General features: G+C 40.5%; 1 protein-coding gene across 4 annotated transcripts in view; it reads left to right on the plus strand.

Annotated features, from left to right (window-relative positions):
- Positions 1–25,292, plus strand: part of RTN4 (reticulon 4) — a 76,132-nt gene that overhangs the window by 26,072 nt on the left and 24,768 nt on the right. The window contains exons 8-9 of one of the 4 annotated variants that reach the window (XM_074578612.1): positions 15,563–15,619; positions 16,444–18,894. The exons of 1 other annotated variant lie outside the window; for it this stretch is intronic. In XM_074578612.1, the coding sequence (XP_074434713.1) occupies positions 15,563–15,619; positions 16,444–18,894 (2,508 nt within the window). The remainder of the gene's footprint in view (positions 1–15,562; positions 15,620–16,443; positions 18,895–25,292) is intronic. 2 more of the 4 variants (XM_074578613.1, XM_074578614.1) reach the window with 2 other exon arrangements.

The following is a 25,292-nucleotide window of genomic DNA, read 5'->3' on the forward strand; positions in this document are numbered from 1 at the left end:
TCTGCCGGCCTTCGGCCGCCTCCTGCGGCATCACTCCCTCTCCTCATCCGCGTCGGGACGCGGCCCCGCTCCCCGCGGCCCCGCCGCAGCTCGTGCGGAAAGAAGGGCTCCCCCTCCCGCTATTTTATTTTATTTTTTAAAAATGTCTTCTCTTTCCTTCCTCCTCCCCTCTGTGTTACGCTAATGGCGGGCGGGGCGAAGCGCCGCCTCGCACATGGGCCGCCGCCTGGCAACGGCCGCGTCGCGGTGGGGGGGGACGGGGCGGGGGGCGTCCGCCCGCCCGGTTCTCCCCCTCCCCACCCCACCCTGAGGCGCAGCTGCCGCTTCCCTGTCACCTGGCTGCGTTATCTCGGGCACGGTTCGCTCCGGGGCTGGGCGTGGGGGGCGCCGGGCAGCCCTGCGGCTGGCGGGGGAGGAGGGGAAATACGGATGCCTGTAATCTTACTCATTTTTAAACAAATCACCTCGCTGGGAGGGGCGAGGGAGAGGAGTTCAAGAGCAGCGGCTGCCGCCTTTCCTAGGCCTGCCGTGGTGAGGCGGGGAGGCCGGAGGAAGGCGAGTGGGATGGGCGTCTCTGCGGGCCCGGGAGAGCCCGCAGCCCCGCGGCCAGCCCCGGTTTGTGGGGAGCGCCGCGCCCCGCCTCCGGACGGCGAGTCTGAATCCCCGAGAGGGAACGCTGAAGTGGTGGAGGGCGTGCGGGAGCACAAAAGGCGCGCAGGCTGCGCTCCGCTGTAGGCGTGGCAGCGCTGGGAGGAAAATGTCAGCTTCCCGTGTGCCTCCTGGGTGGCCGCAGCTACGGCCGTAGCTGCCACCTGAGGCTTGTCTGAGGGGATCACCCCTCAATGCCGGGGTACCTCGAGTTCAAAACTGCGGTGGTGGGAGGGCGTGCCGCCCCCTCCGAACAGCAGCCGCTGCTGCCGGCGTGCCAAACCCCTTGCAAGGGCTATTGCAGGAGCTGACCCGACGTGACTAACGTGTTTCATGCGGATTGCGATCGTGCCTTGGCTCCCCTTTTGCTCAGTGTAAAATACAGGAGCTAACGTGAGGTCATTAAAACAGCGGAAATTAACAAATCAAGGCGCCTCATTGTCATGATGGTGCTTTCTTAAAGTCGTTGATATTTGTTATGTTGTGTATGGTTTAAAGATGCAGGATTTCAATAATAACTTGATGTCATGGTAAGAGTGAACAAGATACTCGAGATGTAATTTACAAAAAAAAAAGCATCTGGAACAATGAGAAAGCCTGTTGTTTAACCTGAACTTAATTTTATTTACATATGTGACATGACTTCATGGTTCGTTGAGCTTTCATGAAACCTGCTTTTTTTTTTTTCTGTTCTTCTGGTAGCTCTCCGTGTAGCAATATACCAAGGAGGTTTTTATAAATTTTTATGTATTTCCACCATTTGGAGGGCAGATGCTGACAAAAACTTGCAACAGATTTAAGAGGAGGGATGCTATGTGATGGGTGAACAGATATTTTTCTAGGCAAGTTATTTGAGTGGAGCCATGGAAGGCTTGAGCAGAACAGAATGGAAGGAACAGGATCAACCAAATCTTACTGTTGCTTTGAAAAGTTGGGATAAAAGTGTGATTTCCAGAGCTGATTTGTTTTTCTTATCCCTGATCCCTGAAGGGTAAGGCAAGGAGCACAATAATTCCTGAAATATATCTTGTCTAATAGAGTAGAGGAAACCTAACCATGTGAGAATTGGGTAGTGTAGCTGAGGAGTGGTGTCAAAGAGTTATTTTATAAGACCTAATTTGAGGGGACAGAACTTGTCAGTGATTAATTTAGAGCTTTGAAGTGAGGGCCGTCATCTCTGGGAGGCCTGGTTTCCAAAGACAAGGTGTTGTAACCCATAATGCTCATCTAATGATGGGCTGGGATATTAGAGGGTATGTCTCAAGTACTTGATACTACTAGATGAGAAGAAATTATTTTGATAAAAGCATCGTCTACTTCTGTCATGAATACTTCGGTCCTCTCAGATGCAGGAGTATTTAGTTTTGAGCGTGTGGAGCATCCATTTAAACATCGAGTATTTTTTATTTTTGTATTTAGCAGGTGGTTAATACTGCTAATTACCACCACTAGTAATACTGTTAAAACTATCTCAGTCAATATCTAACTTGGGTTCAAATTAGTTCACTTTCAGTCTTGCTGTGAAATTGGCAAAATCAGATTGATGCCCACAACTTGTGGCAGGGTGACTGTGGTGTGGATAGCCACGTGTTTGCAATGGTTCCCTCTCATCTGGAGAGTTAGGGTTTCATTTACTTCCAGCTGTTGTATGAGTTTAAGGTATAAGTGAAGAACTGCAGTTCACAATCCAGAAATTTTGAAAAGGTTCTGTTCCCTTCGTATTTAAAATTAAGGCTTTGCTTTAGTGAGGATTTGAGGTAAATAACTTTGGAATTCTATTTCCAAGAGGAGAAAATAGTACTGCCTGTAGCAAGTGAAGAATAGTAGGGATTCTTTTATGTGCAACAATAGGCCATGGTGCTGCTTTTTGTCAGTGTAACAATAGAGAAAATGCATGGACTACTTGATGGCCCATTACAATGTATTATTTGTATATCTGGAGGTGTTTTAAAAAGTAAATCTTTGTAATTACTATTAGTTACGTACTTCGGAGTATTCAGTATTATTGTTACAAGAGACTGTGACATAATTATCTGTAATGCAAGTCTCTGGCTGTGTATCAGCAGCCTGCCTTCTTAAGAGCTAATATAAATATTTGCTGGAGAAGAAAACAAGTAAGAGGACTGCAGTAAAGCTTAGACTCTCCTGGACACTTTTTTTTTTTTGCTACTCACTGTTATGTGGATAGTAAAAACTACAGTTCTTCTTGAAACATTGTTACTTTAATATTTCGATGGCCTAAATTTACATACAGTGCAAAGAAAAGTAAATTTGAGGTAGTTGTACATGGTAAAAACAATGCACTCTTTTTTCTTTTTTTTTTTTCTTTCTTTTCCTATCTGCCCAAAGTAAGATTACTCAGTAAATTATGATAAGGTTTTGCTTTCCATTTTTAAAGCCCTGGATCCTAGCAGCGCTAGATCCTGCTTTTAAAGGGAGGTCATATATCACTTCCCTGGAAGACACTGTTGTGTTTTGAAGTTCAACTGCACTTATAAGAAACCCGTATAATAAACCCACCGTATTGGCCACAGACTAGCATCCGAAGTGAACGAAGATTTCTCCTTGTGTGTCAGTTGCCTGCAACTTGGCCACGGTTCGATACGTACACAAATGCTGTGAAGGGTCAGTTTATTAATTAGTCGTGTTTTTCCATTTAGTTTTATAGGAGTTGGTTTTAATTCATCGGTGGTGAGGAGAGGTTTCATGAACAGTTTGCTTATGTGCCAGACAATGTCAAGCAGAGGTCAGCAGGTATGGCCCAAGCTGTACCAGAAGCACACAGACTGTTCTGTATTAGAGTTGACCCTCACCAAGCTGATTAGATGGAGTGATCTATACCTGCTTCTGCTCACTCTATAGAGTGTACCTTTCGTCCCACAGTGGAGTTATGCAGATCCTGTAATTTGCGTTTTGTACAAATTCTAAAGCAGCATATATGCTCCTCAGATATTTTTTTTTTTTTTTCTCCTGTGTTGCTGAGTTTTCTGGTGTGCTGCTATGTGTGCATAGACACATACAGAGGAGTTGTGTGGATTTTAAGGACAGAATGCAGCATGACTTGGTAAAATTATAGCTGTCCTTGAATACTACCGCTGGTGACTTTCATTTGCACCCTTCACTTATTAAAATATATTGCCGCTGATCTTCAGTGTTTCTTTGAGGTGCAAGATTTTTTCTCTTCCCAAATGTAGTCAGTAAAGCTGTAAAGGGAGGTGGTCATAACCTAGGTATATCAAAGGTAGAATGTAATTTTTTTTCTACTACACAGTTTCCATTATAGTGACATATGTCGAGGAGAGTAACCAGCAATTTGACTGGTATAGTAAAGCTAGTATCTTCGGTTTTGTATTTTGTGTTCCCATCTAGGGGAGTTCAACAAGGGATCACTTTATTTATTTGGTTTTATTTATTGTTGCGTGCACGGGGGGCCTGCTTTGTAATTCAGCTAGTATAAGTTTCTAAGGCAAAACAGCTATTTCTTCTGTTAACCTGAAGTATGTGCAAGGATAGTCCTGCCATGTTTGATAGTGTATTTGCTTTGCATGTGTACCTTTTGACTTGCTTTCCAGGATAAAACCGCACAGCTTCCACCTACCGTATCATGATGTAGCCCTCAGGGAAGTTTTGAATTGTGTTGGGAGTTTTCCCCTTGGAGATGAAATCCTACAAACCGCAAGTTAGGAGCCACAAAGAACTACTGCTTGTTTGCCCTATTTTCCCTTCCTCCCTATTTGTACATAAGGAAGTTTGCAGCGTGTCTATGAAAGTGACGACTGTCTTGTCCACCCAGTTGCATCTCCATTGGTGAGCACTGAACCTCTTTCTTATCTCACAGATAACCACTAACAAAACCACTCCTGTAAGTCGAGGACAACATTTAAGCCTCCCAGTCAGTGTTTTTTGTCCTGCTGACTGGTACAAAATTGCCAGGAAAGTGTCAAGTCCTATTGTAACAGCTGATCGATAGATGGGTTAGAAATGAGCGGTTGTTGGACTATAAAGGCCTAAGGCCAAGTGACTCAAACCTTGCAGCTCATGAGGAGAGAAATAAGCTGTTGGCAATTGGCAGGGTTAAAAGGCAATCTTAAAGTAGATCTGTGATTGGCAAAAATATGATTTCTAAGTGGCTTGCAGATGCGTCTTGTGTTAGTTCAGCAATTTGCGGTGCACTTTTCTAGTATAACTTTCTGGTTGGTGTATTGTGAGGATGTTATTTTCACTTTTCCTTTCTCTTCCTCCACTGCCCAAGATGGGGAGGATGAGGATTTTGGAGAGCACTAAGTAGCACTGGCTACTTAGCAGAAGGCATATAGGCATCCTTCTTCTAACCCTGGAGACCGGTTTTCCCACGCTGTTAGAATCCTGTGGGGTCTTTGCTGCTTGATACCCAATTTTGAGGGAGGTTAGTGGCTTTGATTTCCCGTTTCAGTGTCCGTTTTGCCACACCCAACCGCTTGGTAGCTCTCATCAGAGTAGTCTGGCCTTGGTGAGCTGGGAAGGTACCAGAATAACAAAGGGCAGTTAACCTACAACTTGAGGCATGTCTTGGTGTGCTTGGGTTATGTTTTTCTTTTCCCTGTTAATATTTTGAATGAAATAAACTTTTTTTTTTTGAGCTGGTGTGTTACTATAGCAACTACAAAGCTCAGATACAAAAATTAGCAATGCATAGTTCGATCTGAAAATGTCTTTCAGGGTCTAGATATTTTGTAAGCAAGGAAATAATTCTTGGTCTTTTGCTGGCTAGAAAATGTAAAGCAACATGTAGCTTACAGATAAATTGTCCTGAGATATTCTGAAACGCTTGTGCGTGAAGTAGGAGGAAAATTGTGTAACTATCAAGCTGCATTAGAAACGAAAGAAAAAAAGCTATTATTACCAAGTAAAAAAACAGTGAACTGTGAGACCTATTCTAAGTAGAACAGTCAAGTATGTTTTCAGGTGGGTTTTTTATTTCTTGTTTTATGATCTAAAATAGCAATTACTCCTGTTTATGCTTTGAAAACACTGCATAATGTTTTCTAAGACCGGCAGCACAGTACAGCTAGCACTGAGATCACTGAACTACAGCCCTATGACGTACATTTGGTGGATAGCTTTTAAAATTGGTATTTCCATCCGTAAGAGCTATTACAATAGCAATATAATAATGGGCTTATTAATATTCACAAAGCCTGAAAGAGTAGAATTATCTCAGTAGAATGTTTTTATCTTTCAAGTGGAAATAATCAATCTGCTACTAACTGTAGCTGTCAAAATATGAAGATTTTAAGTTAGAGATGTTTTTAAATTAATATTCTTCCTCATGGTTTTTAATGGGTTCGTCTCCATTTATTGCTTTCTGATGTATGAAGACAGCATACTTTTTTTTTTTTTTACTTGCCCACACGCACGTGGAATTGTTAGGAATACCAGTTTGACCCTCCCTGGTTTTGCTGGAAGGCTTGATTTGTGTCTTAGCAATGTACTGTGAACTTTTACTTGCAGTTTTTAATAAACGCGGCAATCATGTCATCAACTTCGTTGGCTAGGAAGAATACGTTAATGGAGAAGAAACGAGACTGAGATGCTGCTGGTCTAATGTCAAAATCCTACTGCTTATCCAGTCATTACTGGTTTGTGACAGTTTTTCTTGAACTCTGCTATTCCCTCTTTTCTGACAGAAGATAAAATTCCTTAATGCCTGTCCGTCTCTGTCCTTTATGTGTGAGACGGAAATGAATGCCACGTAAAACAGATGAAAGAGCATGTGCAAGGCCTTCAAAAGTAGGTTGTAGCTGCAGAACTGAAAGGAAAAGGAACAAGCAAGGTCGGAAGGAAGCAGAAAGATGCACGTGATAGAGGTTGAAGAAAGGTCACGTCATTCTTGCTCTTCAGCCTGGTCTTCAAGTATTCACACCTTTGGCTTGAGAAACGCTGTTCAAAGGGCAAAGCAATTAATTTCTAGTGTTTTAAACACAAGTTTTTTTTAAAAGACCACATTGCTAGATAAGAAACTCAGTTTTCCCGTATGAGTTGTTTCAAAGTGACAAATTGAAGCAGATAGCTAAAACCTGTATTGACCAAAATCTGTTGCAACCCAGGAAGTGGTGCTGCTAAATATCTGATGATCTCTGTTGAAGAGGAGGGTATCAGGTATCATTTTTTCTCTTTTGAGATAAAGATATCTTATGCATCTATTTGTTTTTATTTTACAGACTATAAGCTCATATGTCAGAGGCTTGTCACGCAAGGTAATGTGTTGGGAGTAGATGCTAAAAGAAATCAGTAGCATCTCTTCTATGTTCTTTAAAGATTAATTCCAATTTAAAGATTAATTTTAGTTTAAAGACTAAAATATATTCTTCCACAATGATAAAGTTGATAATCTAAATGCTGCTTGATTTGTTTAATTGTGGGGAAAGCAGAGAAAAATTCCATCTGTACAAATTGGTGAAAGATAATCTTATGATTGGTATAGTCTCCAAAATTAAATTGGATAATGTCTGCATAATGATAGGATTTTCATGGCTCTTTAGACTTCCTGTCTTTGAATAAGTTCTGCTGCAATTATTGTATTTTTCTGCTTCGTGGCACTGCCAGAACCCAAATTTCTGTTTGTTACTTCAACATATGGTTATAAAGAGTCTGGGTCTGAAGGAAGCCTTATTTAGTTTTTAGAGGAATTATCTAGTATTTTTTTTTATTACAAATATTGTCCAAGACTGAATACTTATCTTTAAAGCCATATCTAGCTGGACACGTGTTTGCAGCTGACTAGATTGTTTCTTTCTGCTTCTTTCTTTTTAATTAATGTATCAAAATAAATTAAATTGGTGACTGTGAATGTGCATGTCTGACATTGTTCTAAATTCATTCTAAGCTTTGCTATTAAATATATTTGTGATTTATATATGAAATATAGTTGTATTTCAAGTCATCAGAGATGGGCCGTGGACAGCTGAAGTTGATTATTGTGGCCACCTGATTTTATTATTAAATTTATGAATTTAATGAATTATGAAAATGAATTCAAAAAAATGAAATTATTAAATTTATTAATTGGAGGTATTTACCCACCACCTGATGTGAACTCTGTAAGGAGACAGAACTTAGGTGGTTACTGTCAGTTGATACTCTTGGGGGAGAAGGCACGGGCCTTCAGGGCACCGTTAATCTATGTGGCACTTCCTCTTCTGTGAGCTTAGTTTATGCTCAGAAGCCAAATGGTTTATCTTTGTTCTTCAGAGGATTTAACTTTCCTCATGGTGAGCCACTGTGGGCTGCTGGTCCGTGATAGGTATGTGTGTCTTGTTTCGGAGAATTCCTTGTTCTCTTGTTATACTTGGTATAAGAATAATGAAGGCTTCTTTGGAAGCCTTTTTTTCTTTGTTTTTTTCTTGGACTTTTTTTCTTTGTTCATTTACTTTTAATAATAAAATATGCCAGATAAAATTCTGTCCGTGCTCTGAGGACATAACGGTGGCACTCATACGGATGAGGGGCGTTTGATAGGAAGAGGCATTATAGAGCCATCCTCTGAAATGCCTCTTGGATCCTGTCTATAGTGTTATCGATCAAAATGCTTGTTTGCAAGAGTGAGGTGAGGCTGGTGGTTACGTGTCTGAAGTATTTAATGGGGTCTTAAAAAACCCACGGTTGTAGTGCATACTTATTTTGACAATCTGGGAATTGTAATGGGAAGAGTTGTAGCAGAGCCAGAATTAATGTATCTTCCTTGTCCATCCATTCTTGCTTTGGTTGGCAGTTGGGTATTGCAGGGGAGTGGTACCGTCTTTCTTGCTTTTTACTCTATAGCTGATCAAAAGAAGATGAAATGGCATATACCTTACCTCTGTCATTGTACACTTTACAGTATCTGCCTTGCTGAGCAACTCACCTCAAATGTAATTTTTCCAAAAGAGGAAAAATTGCTGCAAGTTGGACCATGTAAAAATGATGTTGGAAAAAAAACTTCCTTAAACCAGCTTGGTTATAGGTTTCTGCTTAGACAATAAAAAAAGTACTTGCTTCTTGCTGGACACTCGTATTTCCATAAACGGACTATTTAAAGTAGCAAGCATTGTTTGAAATGCTTGTTTTGAGTTTGTTTTCTCATTTCATGTTACTTGAAATAGATGGAAGAAATCTGCTGTGCAGCATAGTGCAACTCGCTCTGCAAGTGATGCATGATACCACTTTGCAGTAATTTCTATGAAGACCTGAGACGACCTACAGCTGCCTCTGTTAATAATCAAAACTCTTGGATCCTTTTGTGATCCTAGCTCTGATACCCTCAAGATGTTAAAACTAGAGCTCCTGTTTTCACGTAAATCTTCAGCAGTCTCCATCTTGTGTAGCAGCTTGTGTACTTTCCTCAAAGATTTCCAAGCAGTTTACAGTCTGAGTTTCCTAAACTGGAAGAAACTTCTCTTTATAAACTTACATATAAAACTAAAAAGAGCCAAATGAGGAAACCTAATTATTTGCTGTGGCTCTGCAGCTTGATCTAATGATGTGAAAATATGCTATTGATAGTTAATGTTCTTTATCGTTAATGCCTTAAATATTTGGTGAAATACCATATTTAGAACAATTGCATCATAACAGGAGATGACTTAAATGGCGTTTGTGTAGTCAGCTGCTTTTCTCAGGAAATTCTTGTGAAGTTGTGTGCCCTTATTTACTCTGCAGTAGGAATTAGGCATCCAAGAACTTGACTCTCCTTGAAGTAATTTCATTTAACTTTTAAATGGCCAGGTGTGTTGTCTTTCACTCTTTATGCCAAGAGTTAACAATTTACTCGTAATAATTTGATATCGATGCACACAGGAGGGGAAAAAAAACCCCAACCATGGCAGTTCCTCCCCATGGTTATGAAGTGTGAGGGTGTAATGCATTGCTCTGCAAAAGCCCTGAGGTTTTTGTAGTTCTTGAATCTGTAAAAGAGTAAAACTTCATGGTAGTACTACGTATGTATGTTTCGCTTAGCTAACGGTTCGAGATTGAGAAACGCTGCTTGGGGCAGTCTCCACTGTGGACAAATCAACAACTCAGTGCATTGAAGAAGCAGGCAATTTCTCTTTCATATCTGTCCTAAAGGTATTGCTGCAAATGTTACTCTTACACTACGTATGAGTCTGGTCACAGATGCTGTTCCTTTGAGTATTAATTTTGCCCTGTTTTCTTCTATTTGTTAAATATTTATATTAACAGGAGAGGCCCCTCAGAATCAGTGTCCCATTGCGGTAGGTCTGTACGATAAAAGCAGTCCCTGTTGTGTTCGTTAGGCATTTTGCTCACTTTCTAAATATGCAAAGGTGAAGTGGATTCTTAAACTTTATTTTTGCCAACTGTTTTTTGTTTTAGAACAGTGTACATTTTCCAGTAAACTAATCTGGGAAATATTTTTTCATTTTTCTGAAGACTGAAACTGCCAACTAGCAGTCTCATACAATCTCCTACCAAAGCTGAACTGCATCAGGATGAAGTTTACTCTGTGTTTATATGTAGAAAATAAAATATTTAGAATTTTTTTTTCCCAATGCTAAGCTCATAGATAAAAATAAGGAGAGCATCAGAACAGCAAACCTACCTTACCACAGACCTGATGCTTGGAAGGAGTCACATGCAAGAGCAGGTGGAAAGGTATCCAAAAATCCAGTGATGAAGGATAGAACGTGTTATTTCTGAGCTCTTATTTTCTGTGACTAGACTTAAGTCCTCTGCTTTCTGTTAGCAAGTATGGCTTTTTTGAGGGGGAAAGAAAAGGCAGTTTTTCGTAAATGCTTTTCTTGGAATTGTCAGTTGACTACTTTTTCGTTTTAAACATTCTTCTCTCTTTCTCTGGAAGTCTTTGCAGCTAACCTTACTACTTCTTTCTTAGTTGTCTGGGGGATCTCCCTCCATTTATTTCTCTGCCTTTTATCCAAAACTTTGATATTAAATTTAAAGTTTTATGTGGCTAATATCAGTATCTTGTAACAACACCAGTTAGTGGTGTTAGTGGACAGTCAGCAAAACTGAGTTCAAAAGGACACCTCTTTGTCATGCTGGTGTCAAGGTTTTTTTATTTTTAAACAAAACTGAAATCTATTTTTTGTTGGTGGAGCTCATGTTTTAGCTGAATCCATAAGATAAAGTTTTAAGTATGAAAGTCTGTGCTAATGAAAGGAGAAGCTACAGGGTTGTTTGTGTGTGGTTTTGTGGTTGTTTTTTTTTGTTTTTTTGTTTTTTGTTTTTTTTAGGGAATATTGAATTTGCAAAAAGTCAAGGTAAAATTTGAGAATGTTTTTGGTTAAAAATAGGACTGCAACCAGAATAAATCACTTTGTGCATCACTTTGTTCATTTGTTTCTTAAATGCTTTTCCTTTCACTTCAGGGGAATGTTCGTATATGTGGACATTGGAGTGTGTGCTAGTGAGCAAAACTGATAACTTTCTTGTTAGGCACACGGTAGTCATGCGTTTGGTAATGCGTGGGTGTATATGTTTGAATACAATATTAGTATTTTACTGAATAAGATCACCTGAGCAAGGTTGAGTATGTCTATAAAGTTCTCTTTAAAAGCCATTGATGGGACTACTTCAGTAACTAATATAAAGTAGTACCATTCACAAATAGCAGATCTGCCTTTTTCTTAACTGTAATGCTGAGAGTAGGTTACTAACCTGCCTCCTTATGGATTTTTGGCAGATAAAATTTAGAGTAAAGACTCTCTTCTCCTGGAGACTTAGTGTTCACGCAGAATCACAGAAAGAGGTCATTTGGAGGTCTCATTCCTCTGTATTTCATGAAACAAAATCTGTCTTCTGATGGAAATAGTAATTGAGCAGTTTACCTTACTAATATTTTTTGTTGTTGTGATTTGTAAAAACTGAAGACTTGTTTACCTAGATTTTCTTTATATCTTTGGATGAAGCTTTGCTGTAGCGAAGGCCCACTTTGTAGGTCAAGAAAGGAGTTTTGGATATGCACCTTTACTTGAAAATAATCTTGCTTAAAGCTTGATAAATTCTGAATTTTTTTACTTGATTCTAGGAGTAGTGTACTACTTTGTTTCAATTACCTAATTTCTGCCATTGATGTGCAAATAGGAAAAGCCACCCTCAGTGATCTGTCCACCTCACACTTCTTTTACAAGTGAAGTTATCCCACTAAACATAGTACTTTATTAGAAAACTTTATTACATCTCTAAGCTGTTACCAGCACTACCTCTTGAGCCATGGGTGGGAAGAGGCAGCTGGTTTTCTAGACTTCTCTGCAAGTTTTGGATGAAGTACCGTGCAGGTCCTTGTGGTATGCCTTTCAGCCTGGCAGTCTTGCTGTGTGCCAGGCAACGGTCTGATAGATGCAGCTGCATTTTTTTTTTTTTTTTTCCCTTGTCTACAAAAGCACCCACAGAGTTCTGGTTCTAAAAGGTTTCTACCTCCCAACATCAGAGGTTAAGACTTTTCAATGTGAATGTCATTGCTGAAAAAAAGCACCATTCCTTTCACCATGTCATTGGAATTACGATTAGAAGAGAACGGGTGGTTCACATGCTCTCAGCAGTTATGCTGATGTGAGAGTTGCAGAGGTTCTACTCTGTTCTCCCTGCTTGCCTGGAGGTGTTATGCAGGGCCTAGAGCAGGAAAAAGTCCTTGTATCTTCATCCTTTCAGCAGGAAGAAATGCCATTCTGAGGTGGGCGGAGGGAAAGTGGGTGGTTCTCCTTGGCTGGTTAGGAAATACTGCTTTTATGTAATCACTTTTCACACTCCAGCTATGCGTGGAAAATAAAGTTTGGGTGTGGGCATAATATCCTTCCATTAAGAGGACCTGGGAATTCAGTGACTGGCATAGCTATTGTATGTTTTAGTGTTGAGTAAATGGAAGCCAAACCTGAGAAGGAGTTTCTGCATTGTTCTGTCTTAATGGAGCACTGAAAAAATCAGTGCCCATGTTCCTAAAACCAGTGTTCCTCACCAGAGGCCAAAACCTCTCTCTTCTGGGGTTGAGAAGTATTCAAAAGATTTTAAGTCTAGAATTTTTTGTAGAGATTGCTGCAAGTGTACTGCACCTTCAGGGGCTTGTTGTGTATTTTCCTCTTTGCCTCTTTTTCCCAGTGGGCTCTGTATTCTTTCTTTGCCCTTCTTTTATTTCCATGTTCTCAGCACCTCCACTCCATTGACTTGTTCTTGGTTTCCCTGTGAGACCCCTTTCTGTTGCGCTGTCTGGGCTCTCTGTCTTCATGCTGCACAATCTGGTCTTGAGAGGGGAGAGAAACCATCATGGACCTGACCTCTGCTCCAAAGTGTAGACCCCTTCCAGCAAACAGACGTTATGCTGCTTTGGCACGACCTGGAGGAGGTGACAGCACGTGGTTTCAGGGAAGGTACAGGCTGAGAAGTAATCTCTGTTACCACCTTCCTGGTGAACTGCCACATCACAGGTCCCTTGAGGGTTTGGACATGGTGTCTGTGTGCAGTGCTCCAAGGGGATCATGCCACATGTGGGTAAGAGATGAGGTGATAGATTGACACAGGCTCAGGCGTGGAGTTTGTGGACGCTACTGCTCCCTTTAACCAACAAGTGATTAGGTATTTCAGCAGGATCAGCATCCAGTACACATGTAGAGGGACACAGTTCTACATTTGTTTGGTCCATCTACATTTCTACATTTCTACATTTGCTTGGTCCATCTAGGCATAATGTTGAGAGAAGAGGAGAGTGTGCTGCTGCTTGGTGCAAACCCTAAGGCTCGCTAGCCTAAAATCTAAAGTCCAACTGTAGCCCTAGATGTAGCAGGCACACTAGAAACTGAAGGAAAAACTTCTGATATTACTGCTAAAAGCCTAATTTTGAGGAAGACAGAGCCACTCTGGACTGATTAGTCCCAAGTGGCACTCTCACCGAAGCCCCTTGTTTTGCTCTCCAAACCAGGTGACTTGCTGACTTGTCTCATGGGGTGGTGGGCCCCTAGTGAGCAATCCTCTTGCAGAAGAGATCCCACTGAGCCAGAGCGTGCGGAGTCGAGCTTCTTCTGAAATAAAAGCCATACGTCATGTCAGTGTACAGATGAACGTTGCAGTTTTGTGACTTAGTGTCACATATTGATCAGTTGTTCTCCAGTGTGGTTTTTGGCCTTAAAAGCTTTTGCTGCCACTGGTTTAATGTGTTCGGAATTGAGGTTTCTCTCTATGTGGTCCTTAATGGGAAAATGTAATTTCTAGAAAATGGAACAGAAATCCTTTTGGCCTGGCAGGACTTGAGGAAGCTTCTAAATACTGAGTCCTACACTCCAACTTTATTACCAACTTTACCAACTTCATTTCTTATGTCTTGACATATTTTGTGGATTATAAACATCACTTGAAGATAGCAATGGTCTGCAAAAGAAAACCAAACCAACTGACTGTATATTGTGATGGGAAATGTTGGTTGTGAGGAGATTTGAATTTTGGAAAACTGCTGGTGGGATTAACTTGAGTAAGCCAGACAGGTCATGAGTATCTCGAAGTGGCATTGCTTTTGCAGAAAGTCATGGTTCAACAAAAATTACCTTAATGCTTTGCTTTACTGAATTATTATGTAAGTGCTGCCAGGTCTACCATATTTCTCATTTTTTGCCTTTTGTCTTTTAAAATCAATTGCTTCTATTTTTCTTTGCTTTTAATTTAAAAAAAAAAAAGTTCATATAGTCATTTTTGTCCAGGCAAATAGCAAAACCAAAGGTTGTTGATGTCTGTACTGTAAATTCAAAATTTAATTGAAATGCTTTAATATAATTTTTGCATTCTAGTACAACTGATGTAAATTGCAAATATTTTTTAACAGCCTTAATTTGAAACATTTATGCACTCCTCAGAATGAAATATATTTACCTTAACGTAACGCCAACAAGCCACAATGGACCTGGGAAAAATACTGCTGCTGACACAGAAATCCAGAGATGGACCAGTTTTGATTTGCCTGGTTCCTTAATGTTGCCTGGTATTGGTGCTTCTAGGCTGTTTTTTCATTAAATGCTTCATGCAGCTTAGTAAAATGTCGCAGTTGTATGCTTTTACTTCAGATAATGTGCAACATGAAACTCTGGGATTGTCTGGCTTCTCACCATTGTGCATTGGTGAAGGAGGGTGTCTTCCTTAGCTTAGGAGAAGGGTATTCTTTCTTAGATTTACTTAGTTCTCTGAGTGGAAATTGGAGAGCTGGGATTGTCTGGTGAAATATTAAGGTTAAAAAAAACCAACAAAAAACTACTCTGCAAAGCAAAATATGCCCCTTGGATCATGCCGAAGTAGGTTTTCAAAATAATGGCTTCGTTTGGAAGCTTGTTTACGTTATAACACAACAAAAATAGTAAAGACATGAAGCAAATAGTGCAGTCTGTTACCAATTTGATTGAAGCAAATAGTGCAGTACTGTTACCAGTTTGATCAGTATCAGAATGCCTGATCAGTGCTCTGTTCGTGTGGAGTTTCTAAGCTTACTTTAATCACTTTAACTTTTCACAATTTTTCGTTGAGTCTCCTTATCGCTGCTGTTCTCGCACAAGTTAGTTGGCATTAGGAGACCCTCTGGACAAAGTGAGCTGATTGACACTGACACACTGTCCTTAATGGCAGGTGTTCTTTCTGGTGCTGGAGACACTGTAGTTGCTCAGTACGCGTGGAAGTTTGAAGAATGAAAATAAAGAGCTGTGGTGTATCTTACCCTAAGACTGGTCCCTGGCTTGGAGCGTGCCTCAGTAAAGATCCCATTGTAAATAGAGAATTCTGGGCGTTCCCTCTCTCAAATTACCCGGCTTGTATTTAGTTCTGTGGTTCTCTGTGGGTGTAGATATTGGCTATGGATCTGTTTGATTGAGTGGGAACTGACTACTTGTGTGCTTTCTCCCCTCTTCAATCTAGCCTTTATTTCTGCTGAGGTTATTTATTTGTTTTTCAGATGAGACCCTTTTTGCTCTTCCCGCTACATCTGCGCCTCTGATGCACTCCTCTGCAGGCAAGTTCTTTCTGTTCACCTTTGTCTGAATACATCCTGCATTTCTGATCTGATCTCATTAACTCTTTCTGATTAGTCTGCCTTTACTAAAAGTCAGCATGGGTCCAAGAATAGCCTCTATTGCATTTTTCAGTTTTGACTTTTCAGTTGATCTATTCAAGATTTTAATATGCATTCATTTCTTTACATGGTAAACTGTTTTATAAACAAGCTACAGACATCTGTGAATTCTTGGACCTTTGATCTAGGAGAGAAGTTATTAACAGGTTAACACATCAAAGCATAGTTGCTTTACTGATTTAGCAGAAAGATTTAATACATAGTAACTTTCTGCAGTAAAATTTGTACCTCTGATTTTTTTAGTGGTTTTTTGTTAGCTACGCTGTCCACCAAGTTCCCGTTTAAAAAAAATGTTAAAAAAAGACTTCTTACTGGCATGCACGTTTGTGCATGTGTTTATGCACAAGCATATACACAAACCCTCTCTCTGTCTCTCCTTGCCACCTGACCCTCCCTCTCTCACTTAGTTAATATGGCCTGCTATACTTGGATGCTCTGTACTTGTCTGGCATCTTCAGCTTTACTGTGATCTTTGCGCTGCATAAAGTTGCTGCTTCTCTAGCCTCTTGCATACTTCTCTGCTAGAAGTGGTGAAATAGAATAGCATACTTTAACTGATACTTTGTTTTAATGGCTAATAGTATTTATGATAGAACTTGGAAGAACCTCTTAATAACTAACATCATGTGAGCCTGTCATGAAAGTTTGCTTTGACTTTAAGAGCACTTGCATTCTCTAACTTTCCTTTCTGTCCACGGTCACAGAAAAAGTTATGGACTTGCAGGAGCAGCCAGTTAGCACTAAGTCGCTTGGTCAAGAGGATTTTACTGCAGTCCCACTTGATACTGCTCCTTCTCTTCACTCCTTCTCTCCTATCTCAGCTGATTCCTTTAAAGAGCATTCAGCCTTTGATACGCCCTCAGATGGATTACCTGCAAGAGGCATTTACAAAGAAAATGCAAGTGAGGTTTATAAAGAGAGTATGGAAAAGGCAAGAAATCCATTTCTTGCGGAGGGAAATGAAAAAGACATTTCAGAAATTAAATACTCGGAACCTGCATTTGCTAAAGCAGAAGCAGCCATTTTATCTCAAGCTAAAAATGAAATGCAGCTAGAGGGCCCTAAAGAATTACCTAATCTGGAGAAAATGCCTGCAGAGCAGCTGAAAATATCTCCAGAAACTCCTCAAGATTCGTTTGAGAAAAACGAGGAAGATCTCTTTTATAACAAAGACAAATACGGAGGTGGTGATGATGGTGAAAAAGGAGCATTGAAAGAAGACCCTCTTAGGAGAGAAGAATATGCAGATTTTAAACCATTTGAGCCAATATGGGAAGTAAAAGGTGCTAGTCACGGACTGAGCAGCATGAGAGAGGATGCTGGAAGTAAGACAGGTGCCAAACAAGAAAGCATTTTAGATGAGAAATATGCTGTAGATACGCTGGATGTGCATAAGGATTATGAAAGAGAGAGTGAAGGCAGTGCTGAAGATCTCTCTTTCCCAAGTACCCCAGAAGCTGTAAAAGAACCTTCGCAGAGTTACATCACTTGTACTAAATTTGAATCCTCTATAAGTCCTGATGGTAACAAAGTCAAATCTCTTTCTCCACTAGAGAAAGGCACTTCAGAAAATAGAACCGATGATGAGAAAAAAATTGCAGAAATGAAAGCTCAGACAAGCCCAGAACAAGGCGACTTTAGCACTGGAACAGTTGGCAAGCAGGAAGGCCAGGAAGCTGAGTATGCTAAAACAGAGAGTATATCAACAGTGCCATCTGACGCTGCAGCAAATATGCCTGAAGGTCTTACTCCTGATCTAGTACAAGAAGCATATGAAAGTGAAATGCATGATGCGGCGTGTACAAAACTTGCTTATGAAACAAAGATTGATTTAGTTCAAACCTCCGAGTCAGTACCAGAGACTCTGAAACCCGTGATGCAACTCTGTCCCTCATTTGAAGGGTCAGAAGCTGCTCCATCGCCAATATTGCCTGATATTGTTATGGAAGCCCCAGTGAGCACTGGGACTGCTGGTGCAGAAGCATCTGCTGTGCAGCTCGAAGCTTCCCCATTAGAAACATTTATTCCTACTGCTAATTATGAGAATGTAAAAGAAGAGGCTGAAAAACCTCCCTTATACCAAGAGGCTGCGAATGTACCACTGACACAAGCCCAAGAAGCAAAAGAGACGCTAGCATTTAAAAAACCTGATCATGAGAGTAGTGCCAGTCCTGAAGATATAGAGACTCCATATATATCTATTGCATGTGACTTAATTAAGGAAACAAAGGTCTCTGGTGAATCTGCTTCTCCATCCTTTACAGATGATTCAAAGATGCCGATAACAGAACGCATTTCTCAGGATGTGCCTGAACACAAGGAACTTGTTGAAAAACTGTCTCTGCAGTTTGGAAAATCGGACTTGTTTAATAGCCAGGTGATACCTGACTTTACTGAGAAAGTGAGTGAAGATCCATCCCTCATCTTAAAAAGTAAATCAACTGAGAATATTGTAACTGATGATGAACGTGAAGAACGACTGGTGGATTCACTAGCTGCCACAGGCAAGCCTTATCTGGAGTCTTTCCAACCTGAACTGGACTCTTCCAAAATTGTTGCTGCTGTGCCGTCTGAGCCAACACCTACAAAAATAGCCAAGGCAGAGAAGATTCCTCTTCAAATGGAAGAGCTGAAAGCTATGGCTTATTCAGCTGACGTATCTGTTGCTATGGAACCAAAACCAGGAGACAACAAAGCGCTCTCACCCATGGAGTCTTCCCCAGTCCCAATGGAAGAAGACTTTGTGATGTTAGCTCATCCTAAAACCGCTCCCGAGTTTGTGGCAGAAGCCACTGACAGAGAAGTAATGCACAAAGATGAAAGTGAAGAGATTGGTAAGGCGATCAAAGGTGAGAACAGGCAGCTGCCTTGCCCAGAGCTACCCTGTGATCTCTCTATAAAGAATGTAGAAGTAAAAGCTGAGGAAGATACTAATGCCTTGAAAAAGTCCTTGGAGGCTGTGGACAGAGAAGTGCCTGAAGTATCCATGATGTCCTTACCGGACACAGATACCTCACCTTTACCTGCTGAAAAAGAGATAGTCAGTCTAGTAAAACCAGAAACCTTTGAGAAGGAAGCTGAGCGAGAAGCTGCTTCTGTTAAAGAAAAGAAAAAACCTACTGCTGTATTTTCAGCAAAGCTGAATAAATCTTCAGGTAATCTGTGTATGCTGTCTTGCAGTTCAGTAATCTGCATAATTCTTTAGCTAAACTTAAGCATGTCATGACTTAACGCTTTTTAAGTCACTTTCTGTAAACTTCTCTATGTAGGCTGAGGATAACAGAAAATGTTAGTGCCTGCACTTTTACCTTTTTGCATATTCTGATTGCTTTAGTGCGCTTTTTTTTCTGTTTATCAGGAATGGTCTCACTGTCTCTAGTTTTCTCCTTCAGTTCTCCTGCTGGTGATCTGTTGATACAGAAATAAGTCAGTACTCACTACAGTCTCTTCTATGGTTGTCTACAGGCTGGGCATTAGGTGGCCTTCCAGACTTGCTCTTAGTAAGCCAAGGGTGGTGTTTCAGTCTGCTGTGCGTACACGATTTGAAGAGGCATTTCTTTTCCACACACAGTTCAGATATCAGACTTTGACACTTCGGAAGATACCCTTGCTGCTGCAGTATGTACAACTTGTGTCTGGGATCTGGAAAAGACCTGGCGCATTTCTGCTCACATGAATTGCAGCTTGCACTAGATGAAGGCCAGGGTTTAAAATAAATAGTGCATGTGAGGGAGCTTAGTATTGAGGTTACTAGGAAAGTGGCCATTAAGAAGCTGAGTACCCTGTAGACATTAAAATTGGTTTGTACACAGCACAGATAATAACTTCCATTTTTCTTTTCAGGTGGGGCTTTCACTTCAGTGTTGTTTTTTTCTGGTAAGGTGTAGTTAAAGTTGTGGAAAGTTGAAGGAAGGTTAAGATCATTGTTGCGTTGCATTCTGTTCTCTAAACTGAACGCCTCATGAAGTTAATGCTCTTTGTAGACTAGAAGAATATTTTGCTTTTTAATATCGCAGCACTCTGCTGCTACTTAAGTCTTGCACCGGAGGCATTCCTGCTAAAAAACAGTGACTGCAGAAAGCGCAATTGCTCTGTTCTAAACAGAAAATCAAATGTTAGTTTGACTCAGCAGTAGTGTATTTGTGCAGTAGCTGCAGTCTGCAGTTCATAAAATACTACATCCCTAATGTATGTCTTCTACATTGAATGTGTTTTGGAATGGAATAACACGGGAGCGTCAGGGTGTTGGTGCAACTGAAATAGAGTTAGGAAAATAAGGTAGATGTAGTTTTTATGTTTAACTTTGCATGATAGTTGCCATTCCTCCTGTGCCACCTTTTCTAGCCATACAGGTAGGCAGAGAGGAGAGAGTTTCCCTTTTCCCTTGTATCGGAATTTCAGCGATACCTGCACTGTTAAAACTCTGTGTTTGTGTTCTATGAAGACTTTGCTCCTTGCACTCAGGCTTCCAGCATATAGTACTATCTAGAGAACAGCTGCTGTGTATTTTATACTTTATGTCAACGGGCTAATTGTTTAGAGATCACACTACTTTAAAAAACAAACAAACAAAAAACCCACAAAAACAAAAAGCCCAAAACATTGCACTTAGTATACTAGCTTTTTTGTTAGTTCTTTTAACAGGAAGCCTTTGCAGAGGTGTCTTTAATCATTGTATGGATGCAGCAGACTGGGGGTGGCACATCGCTGCTTTGGGAAGAAAGACTCTTTCTTTGGGTCTGACAAGGACACAGCTGCTGCTGTCTGTGTGAAATTGCCGGAGAAGCTGCATGTGAAACCATTTGCCATAGCAGGAGAGGAGAGAGCTGAGCTGTGTCTTCGTTCTCCCGTGTAGTGTCACAGCGCTGGGCCCGGGCACAGATGTGCCCAGCACGGGTGTTAGTTGAGGGCAGGGAGCTGGGCAGGCGCGGGGCTGGGCTGGTGTACGGGGAACTGGGGCACCATCCGCGCTGTTTCTGTCAGTGTTGTGCTCACTCTGTAAAGCAGTTGCAGTTTTACTTTTTGACATCCTGTGTTGCTTGGGAAGAAAGATAACAGTTTTTTGCCTTACTCTGGAGGAGCACTTTCTTAAAGTCGAATAGATTGAGAATACTAACTCAAAAACATGGTCTGTTTTTTCTAGTTTGTTTCCGCTCCCCTCCCCCCCGCCAGTCTGTGCTATTTACTTTTTTTGCTCGCTTCTGCTGTATTATAGAATACAGAACTGGACTGCTGAGACCTGCCTGAAGAGTCTAATGTCAAGCCATGAACAAAATCGGTTGTCTGCTTTTAATACCACATCACTTCCACACAATTTCATAGTAGCACCAAAGAACTAACAAATACTTGTCTTCCACGCTCTCAGAAAGGAGGGGTAATTCATCACAAGGCGAAGAAGTGGATCTGTGCATATGTTTGGCCTTCTAAGTCTACCTCTGTTGTGTGGGGTGTTTTCTGTCTTCCCGTCAGCAGAACTGAAATAGATTTTACTGTGCCTCAAGACTTCTGGAAATCAGCTGGTGTGATTGTATGACTGATCCTTGCTAAAACATTAATATGAACTGCCTTACTGCTACACTTAATTTGAGGTTCTTGAATGCTTACTTAACAGCGTTATTGTTTTGAAAGCTAACCTAAATGCCAACATATCTATGTGTACCTGAAAGTGTAACTTCCAACAGTCCTAGTGGACTGCAGGGAGCTAAGAGAAACTCTAAAGGGTTGTGGATATAGTTTTGTGGTTGGTTGGTTGTTTTGTTTTTTTTTTAAACTCCACCCCTCCAATAAAACAAATGTAAAGCTTTGAACAGCCTCCTGAGTAGAACGAGGTTTGTTTAATGCTGCATGGCAGACCCTTGGGTAACCTGTTTTGTTTTGTAATGAATGAGACCACAGGAACCTTGTACTTCATAGCTGTACAGGTTTTTAAAAAACAAATCAAAACCAATTCAAAACTGTAGTTAACTATTAAAAAAAAAAAAAAAGCCTCTCCTTGCAAGATGCTCCTACTGATAACAAGTTCAACAGCAAATACCACTTATTTTCCCCCCTGCAACACCAAAAATTGCTACTGTCCTGGATACAGAGATCCTTTGTTTTGGTTTGTTTGGGTTTTTTTTTCCTTTTTCCTTCCATTTCTTACTGCATGCTGTATTTAGCTTCCTAGCAGATAACCCTTCTGCTTCACTGTCACCAGACTCTAAAATACACATTTCTGATCTCCATAAAAATACTGCGTATTAAGATGTGACTTCAGAGTGGCTCTCTCCCGATTGTTCGGATGCTGTGCCACAGCCGCCGCGGCTCCAGCTTCTGCCAGCTTGTGCTGGTGAGGTGTGTGGACGTCGGGACAGCATAGCAGGGACGAAGGAGTCCTTTTTTAAGGCATGCCCATAAGAGGGCTTTGATGCCATCTAGTGTTTGTAAAGGAACTGTAACTCCAGCACACTGTGCTTTTCCAAAGATTGCGTCCCAGGTTTTGAGAAACTCTGAACTGTGGAAATTAGTTTAATATTCTTAGAATTGAAAACTAAATATCCGTATTGCATATCTTAGCCCTTCTGTTGTACAGGCTTTCTTCACTGATAACCCATTATTTACTTTTGGATAGAGATCATTAATTGTCACAAATAGGCTAGAAGACCATTCTTTCTTTCCATAAACACTTTTTTGATTGGTGGAACACAGGGGATTTTATATTATTAAATTAAAAATTCAAAATATATTGTGGAGACTCCCAAAATCTGAACCTCTGACCATGACAGAAAGTTGTGTGCCAAAACGTAACCACAGTGACAGTTTAAACCTCTCTGTATATTCACGTAGAACCTTACAATAAGATTGAAACATGGCTTTGAGGTCTTGACTACCAAAGCAATCGGTTTCACAGGAAACCCCTGTTGCATGGCACTTTTGAACATCAGGCTCTGTAGACATTCATCTCAGATTAAATCTTATGGGGTTTATGGATCTCTTGTTTTCATAAATGCCACAGGGCACTCTGTAACTGAATTACAGAAAGGCAGCTAATTACTAATATGTTACATTCCCCAGATTTTCTTGAGGGAGCAAATTCAAAGGTGAAGTCCAGGTGGGAAATCCACTTTGAGAAGGTGTCTGAGCAGTTGTAGTGGTGAAGCTTTTCTTTTTTACTCCTGAATCATGGGTGCAGAAATAAAATACATCTTGTGATTCTGTAACAGCAAATCAGGTCATTACAGTTGTGTGAAACTTAAAAGAAGTTAGAAATGGTGCCTTACGCCAGCCCTGTACCCACTTGGTTCATTTCTGGTAGTTTTCCATATTTGTACTTAGTCAAGTAGAACTATTCAGCAGATGGGAAGTGTTTGCTTTGGTTTTGTTTGTTGTTTTTCACTGTTGGAAAAATACCTTGGAATACCTCTGGAGTTTGTTTCAGGAGCAGATTATTTGTAAAATAGAACTCAAAATCTCATTTTAATTTCATTTGATTATATTCTTAGATTCTTTGGTTGTTCAGGTCTTCCTTTCTGCTACCGGGTAAATAATAATAAATGGAGACTGCTGTTTCAGGCTGGAGAATTTGGGGAAGGGTAGGAGGAATTAGGAAAACAAACCAAAAAACCCAAAACCTTGAGTGAAATTTTTCTGAAGGAAAGACCTAGAGCTGCTGTATTTCATTAGAGCTCTCTTGTCACTCCTGTTGAGAGGCAAAGGCTGTTACCAGAGCAAGGCATTTGGGTAGTTACTTGCAGAGTGGCAGAATTTTGGAGAAAATGGAGCATTTGGGGTAAGTCATCAACTTTCCTAGAAGCACAGATAGGTGGCCAGCACTGAATGAGGCTTTGGGTGAGAGCAGAATTAGGTAGTCATCCAAAATGCTCTCCTGTGGGAAGTCAGGAACACTCTTCAGTACAAAAACGCTGTTGTTAGTCTGTCTGCTCAGGGTGATTCAACATCTACCTTGTGATTGAAGCACTCACCTGGCGGGCATGCAGCCCCTTCGAGCGTAGGTGCGGTAGAAAAACATATATAGAATCGATCGTCTGTTTTAGTTGTCTGGGTGATTTGATAATATCGTTTTGTAAGTAGCCTGTTAGTTGGATGGTTCTTGTTTAAATGTTGGTGTAGAAACAAGCATGCCATTTCCTTAATGGAACAATAAAGCTTACACAGAAGTTTGTTGATGGTGCTGCTACTCAGTTTATATGTAGAATAGTGTTACGTGGGTGTATCTTGCCTGAAATAACAAATGTGAGTACAGAGGGACAGAGACTTAATTTTAGGTATCATTTGCATGGAGCAGTAAGAGTGAATATTAAGTACGCAAAGAGGAGGATCTTGAGGAGGGGGAGAAACTCCTGTGGAGGGAGTTAGTGGCTCATTTGAGGTGGGAGGATACGGACTGGTAATGCAGCCATTCTCACGGTCATCTTCTGGCTGCTGCCGATTTGCTGTGGCTGCGCACATGGCTACAACAAAATGTCTGTTTAGGCATTTTGCATAAATGTACTATTTTAAGTATGTAATATAAAAATATGAAGAAGAAATTAAGAGGCTTTACTTGTGTATCTTGTAGAAATTTAACAATTAGTGGAAAGAACCTTCTGAAAGCACCATGGTTTTATGCAGCCATCCAAACAAATGTAGGGGGAAAAACACAGATTTTGGTGGTTTCTAGCTGATCTTAAGAATTTCAGCTCAAAGTCAGAAACAGATTTTTAGACACGTTTTGTACTTTTTTTGGTCTAGTGTAGCTTCACAAATTTTCTTGCGCTATGATGTCTGAATATACATTTCCTAATTCCCTCCTATAGTATGTGTTTTGATTACCAGTTGAAATTGTGATCGAAATGCACATCTTTATATAAGTTAAAAATACACGTAACTGGTTTGCTGTCAAACAAGGCTTTAAATTTATTTAGCAACTGAAGTAACAGACAGGGCTTTCTGGTAACTTTGTGGTAATCTTCCTCCACTTAAGATTGTATCTTGTAATGAAAACTAAAACTGTCCATTTAAGGACTAAATAAGGATCTCCATCCCAGCTGGTCTACAGCATTTTTGTGGAAATGTGCGAATTCTAGTTCTTTAGAAAATGGTGTTTCAAATTTTTAAGAGGTTTTGGAGCAGTGCTGGGGAGCTTTTAGCATTTTATGGTCAGCCCCAGATATTACGAAGAGATTCCAAATTAGAAGAGTAGTTGTTTTTTCAGCAGGGATGGAAAATAGAATGACAACATCGTTCTCACAGCTCTCTCAGATTTTGAGTTTCTAGTTTATGCTTGTCTCAGGTCCGTACAATACTTTCTCTGTGTAACTTTCTATATGTTAGTAGTGTAAGCTTTCAGGCTATTTTTATTTAAATGAAGGGAGCATTTAATTGTCAGGTCTGTAGGTGAAAACGTAGGATGCTGTTTGGTTGTAGAAATTAGGTAAAAGGAGAGAGAAGCGTTCTTCTCAAACCTCTATTAAGATGAATAAATATGGCTGAGGAGTTCGTAAGGACTAAATATAACAGCAAAAAAAAGACTCCTTCTGTTCTTCAGGAGCTTCTTGCTTTTGTTACAGGCACA

The sequence above is a fragment of the Larus michahellis genome, chromosome 3, assembly GCF_964199755.1.
Source record: "Larus michahellis chromosome 3, bLarMic1.1, whole genome shotgun sequence".
NCBI classification, from domain to species: domain Eukaryota; kingdom Metazoa; phylum Chordata; class Aves; order Charadriiformes; family Laridae; genus Larus; species Larus michahellis.